The sequence below is a fragment of the Neltuma alba genome, unplaced genomic scaffold (assembly GCF_004799145.2).
Source record: "Neltuma alba isolate B1F8T4 unplaced genomic scaffold, ASM479914v2 tig00013499_pilon, whole genome shotgun sequence".
Lineage (NCBI taxonomy): Eukaryota > Viridiplantae > Streptophyta > Magnoliopsida > Fabales > Fabaceae > Neltuma > Neltuma alba.
This window is the reverse complement of record NW_021637725.1, coordinates 176,315-190,435: the sequence shown is the minus strand read 5'-3', so window position 1 is coordinate 190,435 and position 14,121 is coordinate 176,315. Positions and strand designations below refer to the sequence as shown.

At 35.1% G+C, this 14,121-nt stretch overlaps 2 protein-coding genes across 2 annotated transcripts; both read right to left on the bottom strand.

The window, feature by feature from the left end:
- Positions 1-16: 16 nt before the first annotated feature.
- On the bottom strand, positions 17-4,755 carry LOC114737830 (SAC3 family protein B; the record flags this gene model as incomplete). Its single annotated transcript, XM_028925815.1, has 11 exons — positions 17-368; positions 624-738; positions 844-1,598; positions 1,727-1,819; positions 2,252-2,345; positions 2,425-2,516; positions 2,595-2,822; positions 3,525-3,740; positions 3,849-3,949; positions 4,250-4,503; positions 4,604-4,755. Coding segments are annotated over 11 exons (2,452 nt in total), but the record flags the coding sequence as incomplete, so codon positions are not given.
- Positions 4,754-9,519, bottom strand: LOC114737846 (signaling mucin HKR1-like). Its single transcript, XM_028925831.1, has 5 exons — positions 9,121-9,519; positions 8,350-8,559; positions 7,367-7,492; positions 5,707-5,782; positions 4,754-4,827 (listed from the first exon to the last, which is right to left on the bottom strand). The coding sequence occupies exons 1-5, from the start codon at positions 9,276-9,278 to the stop codon at positions 4,810-4,812; spliced, it is 588 nt and encodes a 195-aa protein (XP_028781664.1). The 5' UTR covers positions 9,279-9,519; the 3' UTR covers positions 4,754-4,809.
- Positions 9,520-14,121: the final 4,602 nt, after the last annotated feature.

Below are 14,121 nucleotides of genomic sequence, written 5' to 3'. Positions count from 1 at the left end.
TGTTTCATCTCCACACAGAAAGATGTGTCCCTAATTACAGAGAAGCAGCAAATAGGATCAGCACCACATTGCCCAGGAACCCATTTCTTCCATATTGTCAGGCCAGGCGAAGAAATAACCACATCCTCGTCACAGGAAGGCATGAGCTTTGAGATCAACCACGAGCCTGCTGCACCCATTTTAAGTCCTTTGTCCGCCTGAGAACAGAGGATAATTTTCCAGCACAAACATTTGACACCTGAGTTTCTTCTTCGTAGTATGTCACCGGCCATTTCTGAAATATTAAGTCTTGCCCAGGACTTTTCCTGCTTTTCGTATCTCTCTCTCACGGCTTCATCAACGTCAAACTTGTCAAAGTTGCTTGGTTGCTACATAGAGAGTAAAAAGATAAGGAAGTCAGTACATTATACTAAGTTAAGGATCGGTAAAGGTCTTGATAGTTATGTAAAAGTTATATATATACACAAACATAAATTGGAGCAAAAATAAAGAGGGGAAAAGTGCCAATAAAGGGGTCACTAAATCATAATCAGCCCTACAAGAAAACTCTCACTAACCCTGCAGCTAATGTAAAAAGAAAATGCACAGCAGAATTGGTTTAAATTCACGCTTAGCAATCTTACACCAATGTAATGTCGTATAGGTGGTCCCAGTGACAACGACTCCAATGCAGCATTTGCTGCAAATTCCCTTTGTTCACGTAGCATCCTCAACTTTGACGTCCGTCTCTTCCATAACCTGACAGGGTAGACATATAAAATAGATTGACTTCAAACAAGTAACAAACATAACAAATGCAAGTTAGGTAACAAAAAAATAGGCAACAAAACAAGGCTAGAAAACCTTAAGAATAGCTTGAGCTTAGCTGCAGAAATTTCTTCATCTAGATCATTTTCTTCAGCTTCGTCAATTTCATCTTCGTTTACTTGGTTAACGAGTAGAGGTTCATCTTGAGATGCACCTTGGGGCACAGTATCAGCCACAGAAAAATGAAAGCCATATCCTCTTGAGCTTTCTGATGGAGACAGTTTTGTCACACTCTCAAGGAGCCTTCCATCCAGCTCTGAATGAAAGATTCTCTTAGGAGAGCTTGTGAATATAGCATCAGAGTTAGTACGCTTAGTAAGTACAGATCTGGTTGGCTGTGGTTCAGGTATACCACGATTAAAGAAGCCAATTGGTGACGAAAAAGGCATAGTAAAACTATGATCAGTTTCACTATGTTCAACTGCAATCGGCATTTCCTGAAATTTCCTTCCAGATCTACCATCCTTTGGGGACAAAATAGCTTCAGAGTCGGCCATTTCTTCATCAACCTTCTCAATTGAACTAACTTCTTTGACAGATTGTTGCTCATTCTCATACTTCTTCTGTATCTGGATCTTGTTTGTTGTCTCAACAGGTGGCAATACAACTTGATCTGAGGGTGAAACATCTTCTATTATCGTTTCTGACCTTTTCTTGTGAACTAGTTTGGAACACTTGGTGGGATAATCATTATCAATATTGAGAAATGGCCCTTCCCTCACCATATATGGTTCTTCAAATGTTTTCACCAAGAACCCATGATACTCTAGCAGGCCGTCTATGTCCTCATCCTATGTTTGGTGACAAATCCACATGTAAGACGACGTCGGGAAATCCTTCCACCCAATGCCCTCCTCAAGACAAAAAAGGAAAGAATGAAGAGAAAAAGCATTTCTCCAAGTCAAAGCAAGAAAATTACCTCCATAGCAAGCCAGTTAGCAACATGCGAAACAGGGAGACCTTGGTTATTTTGCAAACCAGCATGTAAAGAACCAAGTGCCTGGGTACGCAACTGGTGAAGATGACAAAGCATATAAAAAAAATGAGTTTGATTCACCATAAGAGAAAATTAAATAACAGTTATTTAGACAATGCAAAAAGTGAAATCAATGAACTTAACTGGGTTTTTTTGTTGCTTTTTTTGTTGGGGGGGGGTTCATGCTTAGTATTTCTTTTGGTAATTAAGTATAGTTTGTTTTTCATGCATCAAATGATTAATTTCATAGAGCAAATAAACCATATACGTCTCATCCTAGAAAAAGAAAATGCACTAGCTTGCCTTCAATTAAGTAGCACTTTCCAAGAGCACCTGTATGTATTCATCCACTTAAGTTAGGGAAGTGCATGCAGAGTCTACAAATATTACCCTAGGTTCATGGTTTGTTTTGAGCCCCATAACACATTATGCAATTCACTAAACACAAAAAGTAACAATGATACATACCTTTGCAAAGTGAGCATGCATTAGACACGCTTGAAGATAACTTGCCTTTCTAGCAAGCCGAAAGAAGGCAATAAAATTACCAGTTCGGCAAGCCCTGCACAGGCAAAGGAAAAATAATGATCAGACTGGAAACATAATAGCCAAAGTAAATTAACTTCGGTGGAAATTACAACCTTGCTACTTTGCGGGCAAACAGAACTTCTGGAGTCTGCCTGGTCTCAGGAGTCATCTTAGCAAGATCAAGAGAGAGCTCTGCCGGTTCAACCTAGCAGAACTAGTTTTCACCAATCTATCTATTATCATATAGAAACCTTAAAGATGATTTACTATACAGATCACTTACTTTATAACCAGGATGCTTGTCCAATTTAAGGAGAGCATAGTAGCCTCGAAACTCCTTCTCTGTTGGCACATTTATTCCCTTCTTTCTGTGATCATCATACATCTGAAACAAGTCTACTGAAGTTTTGTTCATCTGTTCAATGTTCAGGTGAGCATCAAATCCTTCTGAAAAGCCCTCCCCTTTTGTGTATTCACATAATTCATGCATTGCAACTATGTGTAATCTTATCTGAAATCAGAGCAACCAGCAGCTTCATTAATATTTAAAATCAAATATGCTTCATTTATATACCACCTAACAGATGCATTTCTTGACTAAGCTAGCAGAATTTCCAATAAATGAATGCTTTTTGCAGCAGACGTTATCTTAAATTATAAAAACCCATAAGCGCCCCAAGCAGAACTACGTCAAAAGAAGAAACTTCATCACAATTCAGAAAAAAGACCAGGATTTGCACAAGATTTTTTGGCCAACACAATATTTGCACGTTAGAAGAAAATAATACAAGGTCCAGAATTGGTGCAACAAACAGAGACTCAGGAACAATCTCTGAGACCCCAGAAACACAAAAGCTGTATAGAACCAAGAGGAAAATAAACCTCACCCAGGATGAGGAATCAATTTTGAAGCCAAATCAAACAAATATAAGCATGATTTAGAATAAGTAGCTTAGACTGATAATAGAAGAGTAATTTCATAGTCCACAACTAGCCTCTCCCACAAAATCCATGAGCATTATGTGCTGCTATAATTTGATTGGTCATTTTACAAGATGTGAATGACTTATTCTGTTACTACGCAGTACACCTAATGGATATTGAACCCATGATCTTTAAACTGCAGTCTAACATATTAATTGCCACTAGAACCAAAGACTAATGGACATGTATGCAACAAAAAGGCATTAACATTATTCAAAGAAGAAAGCACCATTTGTTCCAACATAGCTATAGCCCCTTGGTTGAAAATGTGCTGCATCCTCAGGTCCATCCTAATTGCCCTCATCCGGTCCCACAAGAAGTTATACATGCCAAGAAACCTTTCATCATACGGCTGATCTAGCAAATCAAGCAGGTAATCAATTGTTTTCTGAAGAACAGGCATAGGCCGAATCAAGCTTGCTTCCCTCTCTGCTGTCCTATTATACTGCCATGTTTCACCCCATTAATGAATATTATTAAAGAATATTTTATAATAACCTCCCAAAAAGAGCAATGAGTGCTTCATAGAAAATGACAGTTACATGATAATTACCTTCTTAACTGCAAGAACTCTGCTGGTTACATTTCTATCCCCATCCACTCGTTCATACTGATCAAGATCCCCTTTCCTTTCACGCTCTGCCCTCTCTGACTCTGAAAAATGAACAAATAAAAAAAAAAAACATTCCCTTCTTTTCCCCAGAAAATAGTACACTTGTTGGCTTTCGACAAAATGAACTACTCTCTCCAATATGATCTTTCTAACAACAAATTAGAAAAAGACTTTAACAGCATGAAATTTGTTTCATTTGCAGACTGGGTATATGAGATAGAAACTTTTGTGATTAATGGATATACAGTTTCTATTAAAAAAAAAAAAAAGAATATCAGATAGAACCAAAATATAGAAGTTCTAACAAATTTTCTTTTAGATTTAAAACCTGAGAAATATACCAGGACACATATCTGGACATAAGCCAATAATTATGTTGGACGTCTTGAGGCCTTCAGAATCAGACAAAGCATGGCCATTAGCAACATTGACAGTTGGTTGTATAGAATGGCCACCATCATATTTTTCCTCTGACAGAGATTGTTCATTTCTACTTGCAGAAGCCTTCCTGTCTGCAGTATCAGAATCACTCTGCTCAGATTTGCCTAGATCCACCTTGAACCGAGCTAAACGCTTTGCCTTGGCTAACATTTCGCTAAAAGAAACAATAAGAATGAAGACCATCAAAGACATAATGTGATGACAAAGAACCTCCATAGTGAAAAACGATGGCACCAATGTACCTAATAACTTACCGTTCAGAATTGTCATTTGAGGAGTTGATTTTTCCTTCAAGAGTTTTATCACTTGAAGATATTCGAGGAGGTGATCTTGTTCTTTTAGGAGTAGAGGAACTGATGGAGCTGTTTAATGCAGCTTCGGAAACTGTAGCAGGTGGTGAAGATTTTTATAGACTTGTGCGTGAGGGCCACTCCTTATAATGCTAGACGTATTTCCCAAATTAGGAGGAGATGAAGGCCTGAAATGGAAACCAGAGAACAGGTTATCTATATGTACATGCTGTTTTATTCTTTTCAAGTGAGATATAAATAATAATGTATGCTAAAAAGCATTGCAACTCAAGAAAGTCAATCTTATCATTTTCCTTTAAACACCAACTCTCATGAGCTTGATAGTTCTCATAAGGTAGCCACAATGTTCCTGTGTATAAATTCTCTCTCACAAACTATCTTGATAGTTCAGGGCCTTTACGATATATCTGCAACAATTTTTTTAATAATAGCATCTGTGACTTTTAATGAAGCCAATAGAGTCTTCATTGATGTACATTGGTCACATCTAAAAAACACATCTGGTAAGGAGGTTTTAACTCAAAAAATTCTTTATACCTCCTCTTTCAGCACAAATGACCTTGTCAGACAACAAGTCCATTTCAATCCAACCTATAGATACTGATAGCACTCCAACATGTAACCAAACGCTTATGAAAGCGCCTTAAATAAATTGAAATTTATTATTCACACCTTCGGATCCGCATATAATTAAATGCTTCCTAGGAATTTACAAGCATGTGAATATTCTTTAGGATTTCATACTGCTATAGGGAATCTAGATTAAAGATCAAATGCACTGGGGTCATAACTCTACATAACTCAGATACATTTAGAACTCTGACAACTTATGCAAGTTATAAATAAGAACCATGTAGGATCACAAAAAATAATGTGATTTACCTCATCAAATCTTTCTGAGCAACAGTATAATTATGCTGCAAAACTTCATTAGATTTGACTAATGGCAAAGGAGGGGACCTAGTTCTGACTTGATAGCCATTAACTTCACTCACAAAACCCCGAGGATTATGAGAAACAACCTGGGTTGAGACCAAGGATTGGACCTGATGTTCCGGTGAGCTGGTATAACTGCCTGATAGACTGGCCAGGTTACCCAATGTACTGGAAGCTACAGCTGGCCTACATACATAACAAGAATAACTTCAGGAAAAGAACATGGAAGGCATTTAAGACATCCGAGGTAGTAAGAAAGCATTGTCCATGCAAGAAAGCCAGCAAATGGCAGGCAGCCTATATAAGTTTATAAACAGCTTGGGACAATATTTAAGTCAACAATAAATAGGACTATCTTTAGACCAATTTAGTACAACATTCCTCCTCAGCGCTTGCATAATTTAGTCTTGTAAAATGAAAGGAGCCTGAAACAAGGGTTTCCCCACTTTTCTTAATAGTTCAGTAAGATGATTCACAAAGAACATAAAACCCTGACATCAGCTTGAACCATGAAAAGGAGTCATTGATAAATGATCTGAGACTAGTAGGCAATATAGGTAGCCAAAGAAACTGATTCTAATCTTTCACTTGCCTTCTAAAAAAAATCCAGCTATTTAGAGTCTATCCTTACATCCTCCATATGAGGCAATAATGCAAAATTCCTGTTTCCCTCTGGCTTATCTAATAATCTTAAGAGATAATCAAACAACTCCTAGACAGTAATAAACTACAATATCCTTGAACAAAAATAAACACATAATTCTTCAACATTTTGTCTCACTCTGTAACCCAGTATCATAGGCTGGGGGGACTACCCAAGGGAAGTAAATTGAAAGCTTATAACAGATCTGCAAGTGAGTTGGACAACATGGCCAAGTAGAACAGATAGAAGCATGTCAGAGCCACCTACAGTAAGCATGTTCACGAATTTTCAAAGTTGTTTCAGAGAGGCGAACAATGTTAGAGGAATTGGTAACTGCTGAAGTTCTTGAATCATGATGCAAGTGTCTAGGTGCCTAATTGTGGGTTTTCTTTAGTGTCTACTTTTTTTATTCGCAACAAACTGAAGCTTCTATAATCTTCAACTTGAGGGGCAGTGTTATAATAGTGTGATGGGTGGGATAGATATTGGCTGACACATTAGTGAACTGGCCTTGTGTTTATTGTATTGTATTATTCTTCATTTATTATAGGGACCCCACTGTCCGTGGAGAACCCACCCTTAAAAGAAAGATTATCCTTACATACCACACCAGTCAACCCCATATGGTGGCATCTCATACCATCTAGTCCCCATAGTAACTTAGATTTATTAAAATGAATAGACGCACAGGGAACTCACCAAAGTTGATAATTAATCCCATTCATCCCTGTCTTATCTCCCTTTCTTTCACTCAAAGGAAGATTTCAACAATCATCAACTGAACTCAATGTTTTTCCTAGATCATGCAAATACAATATTGACCAGGGCATTGAGAATTGCCATATTTCAACAGGAGTAATAATGGCAAAACAAGGGTTTAACAAGCTATGGAAAGCGAGAGCATTTCAGCATACAGAATAAGTGCTCATGAAGCACAAGCAAAATATTACAGAAGCATCTTTTGACAATTTACTGCACAACGATAGTGCCTAAATACAAGACAAGACTTCAATTTCAACAATACAAGATTTCAATATTAACTTTGTAAATCATATACAAGTGTACACACATAAATGACAAAAATACAGTGAATGCAAGGAGATGAAATAGAAAAACCTAAAACTTACTGTTGAAGAGCAACAGAAGGCCGAAAACTCCGAACAGGTTGATAGCCTACAGGTACCAAAGGAGTTGATTGTGATTTCAGATGCAGTGACTGACTATGGCCATCAGTAAGCAAATTTGAGGTGCTGCTGCAATCAGCAAGTAAAGCAGAAGTTAAAGCCTCAAATAAATTAGAAAGGCAAATGAGATAAAGTCATCAACCAAAGTCATTTTTGGGGAACACAAGAGCCAAGAGCTTAAAGTATATGAGCAGCAGACTGTAAGTACAAAATGGCTTGAAGACAATACGACAAACTATCTCCCATCCCAATAATACCCCACATGCCAAATTGTACAGAAAGTAGGCATACAGAGAACAGACCTCAACAGATAATAAACATTAGTGACAATACCTCTTCATCTTTTTTCTTTTCGCATGTATGACAGATTTATACACATACTAATAGCACATTACATATGTAAAAATTACTTACTACAAGATTCTCCAGATGTCAGGATTACCAAAAGGGAATAGGCAATCAAGCCTGCTTACCTTGAACCACTTACGTCAGTCAAATCAATATAATATAAACTTGAATTCAAGAAATTGTGAAGTGATTAGCATGGTTATTAATATGTTTATTGAAAATACAGGCAATAGTGCATTAGCGTTGGCATTTCAAAACCTGGATTGGTATATTTTCAAGGCCAGTTTAGCACACAGAGGGGAATGGAAACCCTTTCTATTGCATATAAAACAAGATATGTGATGCGCGCGGGCACACACAGAGCACCTATCATTTTTGACATTGTTTATCATTGTAATTAGGCGCAGGGATCATTTTCCAATCACATCCTCATTTCCTTTCCCTTTTCATACTTAAGGAACAGCCTATCAGTCTACACAATCGACAACTGAGTTCAGATTTAAATTAAGCAAAAAATTGAAGGAAAAAACCCCAGATACATAATATAGAGAAAAATAATGAAGATAAAATGATCTCACTTTCTCAGAACAGCTTGACCGGGGTACTTGGATGCATCATTGCCTGCATATGGTAAGGGAGGAGATCTGGTTTTTTCTGGGTTTTGAGATCTAGAAACTCTGGCTGTAATGCCAGTGGTGGAATCCCGCGAGGCAGCAAGTGTTGTAATTGCTGCCAGATTTTCAGGAGCAGGGGCATCCAAATCTCTATAAAATAGTTTCTTCCCAGCACTGAAACCAGAAGACTCAGTGGATATTAAAGACAATAAGTACTATCAGCAACGCAACATTTAGTAACAAATTATATCCACTCTAAGAGGATTTGGTCAAAGAAGGAACAAAGAATCGTTCTTTCGGAAAATAAAGCAACTGCTAAGGAAAAAGACCTGATCATATACTATAATACTTGTTAATATATGGACTTCAACTTGAGCTTTCACGACAATGCTTGCAACATACAACAAAGAGTGATCCCTACATAAACCCGTTGCCGGAATCACAATCTCTTGAAGTAAAATGAAATTAGGGAGCTTCTCAGAATCGACATCATGTCAGTACTAAAACGAGAAGTCACGAAACAAAATCCTCAAATTTCCTACTGTGTCCCTATTCAACGTGCAAACTCTATTTCACCGCCTAATGTTTTTCAATAATTCGGGAAGAAGAAAAAAAAGATTCTCGATTTCAACTGGGTTTTCCCACAAACTGACGGAGAATTAGTCGAATCCCAAGATGAAACGGTCTTGAATATTTCAGGAAGACAAGGAAAAAGTAATGGAATTAACGAAATACCTGTGTCTAGGAGGTGACGGCGAAGTGGCATATGGAGAAGCTGGAGTTGCGAGAGAAGAAGACGGCGGACGGAGGAAAGTGTTAGTATGACCAAAGGCTGGTTGTGATTTGGGTGGCACAGAGGGCCCTGATTCCTTCCCAAATCCCGAATACGACATGATACTTCTTCCTTCTCCTTTTCGTCTATCGCATTTGTTCCAAACAAAGAGAGGCTTCTCTGTGAGCCACTCGTCAGGGGGGAGAAACTCCTTCTAATACCCACTTCTTCGTGTTCAGCTCGTATTACTTCGTTCTCTGAATCACAACTAATAATTTACAGACAAAGAAGCCTTTCTCTTGCTTGTTGCCCGCCCATGGCATTCCAGAAGCATATAATCATTCCCCATGCTGCTAGCAAGAATAGCTTACGAGTTAGACCATAATTTCTTTTCTTTGTAAATACAACCTTGGTTTGAAAATTAATAGGTTGAGCTAGGGGTGTGCATGAAGCCCAAATGCCCGCAGAGCCCGCCCGAGTCCGAAGAAAAATTGCCCAGCCCAGCCCGAAAAAAAAGAGCCCGAAAAAGAATGGGCATCTTTGGGCTGGGCATTTCATGGGCAGGGCTGGGCATCGGGCAGGACATGCTGCCCTGCCCATTTGGCCCTGCCCAGATTATATATATTATAATTTATAAAATAATATTAATATATTACATTTCTTTACCTAAAAAAAAGTTATCTCCCTCCTCTTTGCAATTTAACTTATTATTATTATATGTCTATTAGTTTTCTATTTTAGGGGATCTAATTCTTCTAAAGAAGCAGTAGTATCTTGTTTTTAACTTGTTCTTCGTGAGCTTTATTGTGCATATCCTATTGTTTGTTGTTGTTGAAGTGTTGGCTATTTATAAGTCAATCTTCCCCTCTATGTCATTAACAACTTTCTTTGTTAGAGAATGGAGTTCATACATTACATATTTGTATAAATAAACAATTTTGAATATTTATGCAAGATAGAAAACAAGATTGGGGTAGGAGCATGGAAAGAAAATTGGGGTTTAATTATCTGAATTACATGTTTTCTATTTAATTTATATTTAGTTATTTTGTATTAATTTTTTATGAACAAGTCATATGATAGAAAGAAGTCTTTTAGTTGTATGAACTGCTAACTGCATTGTATCGCATAATAAGTATTTACATATTAAAAGTCGTTATATTAAATTATTATGAGATTATAAGATTTTTTATTTTTCTTTTTACAATTATTTTCACCCCATTTTTATATGGTCTATGTTATTCCTGTTAGCCTATTGCTTCAGTTTTAATATCTTTTTGTAATCCTTTAGGTAACATTTAATTTTTGCCACTTAAATGGATAATCAAGTTTCTATTACATCGCCATCCCTGGCTCCCAATGGAATATCTCAATGTGCTTCAACCCCTCTTCAATTTTTTCAGATGTTTTATTCTTTTCTCAACTTTCTGGAGATTAATGCAAACCGTTTGAATTTCAAGACTTTAATTACAATCTTGAGAGTTGTTTTGTTCTAAATAGATTATGAATATTATTTATTTGGATATTTTCTAAGACTTGTTTTGAATTATTTTTGGATAATTTTAATGTGTGAAAATATAAAATTATGAAATGTAATTTTCAGGTATGGATGAAAGTTTTTTTACATGTGATATCGGTAGATCATCACCATTTGGGCAGCAAAGCCCGCCCTGCCCAGCCCGCCCATGCCCAGCCCAAAATGGTTAGGGCTTCTATGGGCTGGGCCGGGCAGCGGGCTGCAAAATGCAGCCCGTTCATGTTTCGGGCTGGGCATCGGGCAGGGGTTCTGCCCTGCCCAGCCCTGCCCATGTGCACCCCTAGGTTGAGCTGCAAATTTAGACCTGCAGTTTTTGGCATTCAGCAGTTTTTTTCAGTGTAAATTTATTCCAAAAATTTAATATAGTAACACTGTTGTCCTATTAAAATTATTAATAATCAGTATTACTATTTTTACAGTTAACATTAATTTTCTAATTTTATGTAGTAACATTGTTACGATTTTAAACTTTCGAGATAATTTTATACTTAACAAAAATTTTAAATACTCAGCGTTCCTGAATAAAAAATTTTAGAATAAATTTGCATATTAATTCAAAATTAATTGACAAAAAATTTTTAGAATAATAAATTGCACAAGTAAAATATAAATTACATACAATAAAAGTTGAGTTACATGACACAGGGAACTACTTTGCAAATGAAAAGGATAAATTACTTGCACACAAAAAATTACTCCTCCGGTGCTAAATATAATACTTTTATATTAGTGTATATAAGAGTCTTATATTTTACGACTAGAGGAGTAAGTTACAAATAATTCTTAAGAATCATTTGCCAATTAATTTATCAACATGCTCATCTTTTTTTGTCTTTTTGTTTTTCGTAGCCTGGAACATGAATTCGAAGCTTGCAAATTTTCTCATGTGATTTCTCTATATATAGACCGAAACTTACACCAACTAGACTGTAACTAACTTGTACCACCTCTGATCTTTAATATAAAAATTTATTTGATTTTTATTTTAGTCTTAAATATAATATGCTAATTCACTTAGTTTCTCATATTTATCTATTTTTTTCAAAACAGTTCTTATAATAATAGTAGTTCTAGTTAATACACTTGATTAGTAAGGATATTTTAGAAAAGACAACACTTATTTATTACAAATAACTAACTTAACTAGTTTTTTCAATCTACTCAAATTAGTCAACTAGCTCTTATATTAAGAACTGGAGATAGTATTTCGGAAAGAGTTTGAGATGCATCTCACTGTTTGTAATTTTATGAATAATACTATACTAGATTAGGTAGTTAATATAAAAGTTAGTTAATTAATTTGAGTAAATTAAGAAAATTAATTAAATTAGTTATTTATAAAACAATAGGTTTTGTCTTTTCTAAAATACCCTTGCTAATCATGTGAATTAGTTAGAACCATTATTTCATAAAACCTTTAATATGTGTAACTACTCCAAAGACTACTTTAGAATAAAGTGAATGAATATTATAGACAAAATGAATTGGGGTCTTGTATTTATAACTAAATTAAATGTCAAACTAACTCCTATATGAAGAATAGAAGGTAATATAATTTTTATAAATTTTATATTAATTATTAAGTTTTCATATGGGTTTTGTCATTGATAATTATTGGTTTATATACAGTATGATAATCGAAATGTCACACTTCATAAATGTTACGGAGAAACACCAAATAATGAAATGAACCTATATATGAAAATTTAAAAATATTTATGTATAACATACTATCTTGTGTCTTTAATATAAAACTCAGTTTGATATTCAATTTGGTCATGAATAAATATAAGACTCTAATTCATTTTGTATGTCATATTTATTTATTTTTTAAGGCAGCCTGCGTAGTAGTTAGACATATTAAAGATGTAACCAAATGTCAAAATTAATAAACTTGATTAGTAAGAGTATTTTACTGAAAATAACACCTACTTATTACAAATAACTAACTTAATAAACTTTTTTAATCCACTCAAATTAGTCAACTAGTTCTTATATTAAGGACCGGAAGTAGTTTATAATTTTTAAAATTTCGGCTGCGAAGCTTTTTTTTTTTTTTTAACCAGAGAAGCGAAGCATATTGTTATATAGGGGATTTAGGCGTTAAAGTATGTGAATTGTAGGAAAAGGGTAATTTAGGGATTAGCATTAAGAGTAATATCCGTAAAATATAAATAGGACCCTAACTTCTAATAGATGTCTTGTGAGATCAAATTCAAGCACTACTCATCTTTAATATAATAACCGGTTAACTAATTTAATTAAAAAAATTAATTAAGTTAGTTATTTGTAATAAATATGTATTATTATTTTTAAAAATCAAGTGCATTAGTTAGAATTACCATTACTACAAGAATTATCTTAAAAAAACAAATAAATATGAGAGATAAAATGAATTGAGATCTTATATTTAGGACAAAAATAAAAGTCAAATTAGTTCTTATATTAAAGATTAGAGGTAGTTTTTTTAACACCCCATCTCTATCCACCAACTACAATTTCTCATCGTCAATTTTTGGTCCAATCTTGTTCTGAACTTTGGATTCCTCCCCCCTTCCTCTATGTTCTTGGTATTGACATCTTCTACCTTCTTTTCCTCATATAGGCAAAATAGAGTGCTCAAAGAATAATTTTATTGAATTTTCAGTTGAGGTCCATCATTAAAGACTTTAGAGAGAATTATAATGAGATTTTAAGAAAGAAAAATAATTATAAAACAAATTTTAAAAATTGTCATTTTCTACTTTAAAACTTAATATTACAAATTGTTTAGATTGTTATTAAGGTTTTTTAATAATTATTTTTTTAAGACCTTATTGTAATTCTCCTAAAATTTTAACGCAGTCCAAAGAACTCATGTTTGTTGTTTTTTTTTTTTCCCCAGCCAGATGCAAGTATAAGTGTCTTATCTGATTATAAAATAATCATATTCAAAGTATTCTCAGACACTAAATATGAACATAGAAAAACTTATTTGGGTAAGGGGGATTAGCGACTTGTTCCAACCTACGAGCGTGGGTTGGTCCGCTTTATCACTTTGATTTGTTTGCATGCATAATCTTTTGCTATTGAAACCTGTTTCAGCTCTTCTAGCTCTCCTTTTGCTCTAAGAATGGCGGGGCAAGGGTGCTAGCTAGTGGTGATAATGCCGATGGTTAAAAGGCCAACTCTTATACCATCAGAAAATCAGCTCCGATACCTATCGTGTGATAACTTTCATGATGTTCATTCTTACTATAATGAAATTTGCACAAATCAAATACTACCTCCGGTCCTAATTATAAGAACCAGTTGACTAATTTGAAGAGATTAAGGAAGTAAGTTGAGTTAGTTATGTGTCCTAAATAGGTGTTGTCTTTCCTAAAATATCCTTGCTAATCAAGTGTATTGATTAGAACTATCATTGTTAGAAGGATTATTTTGAAAA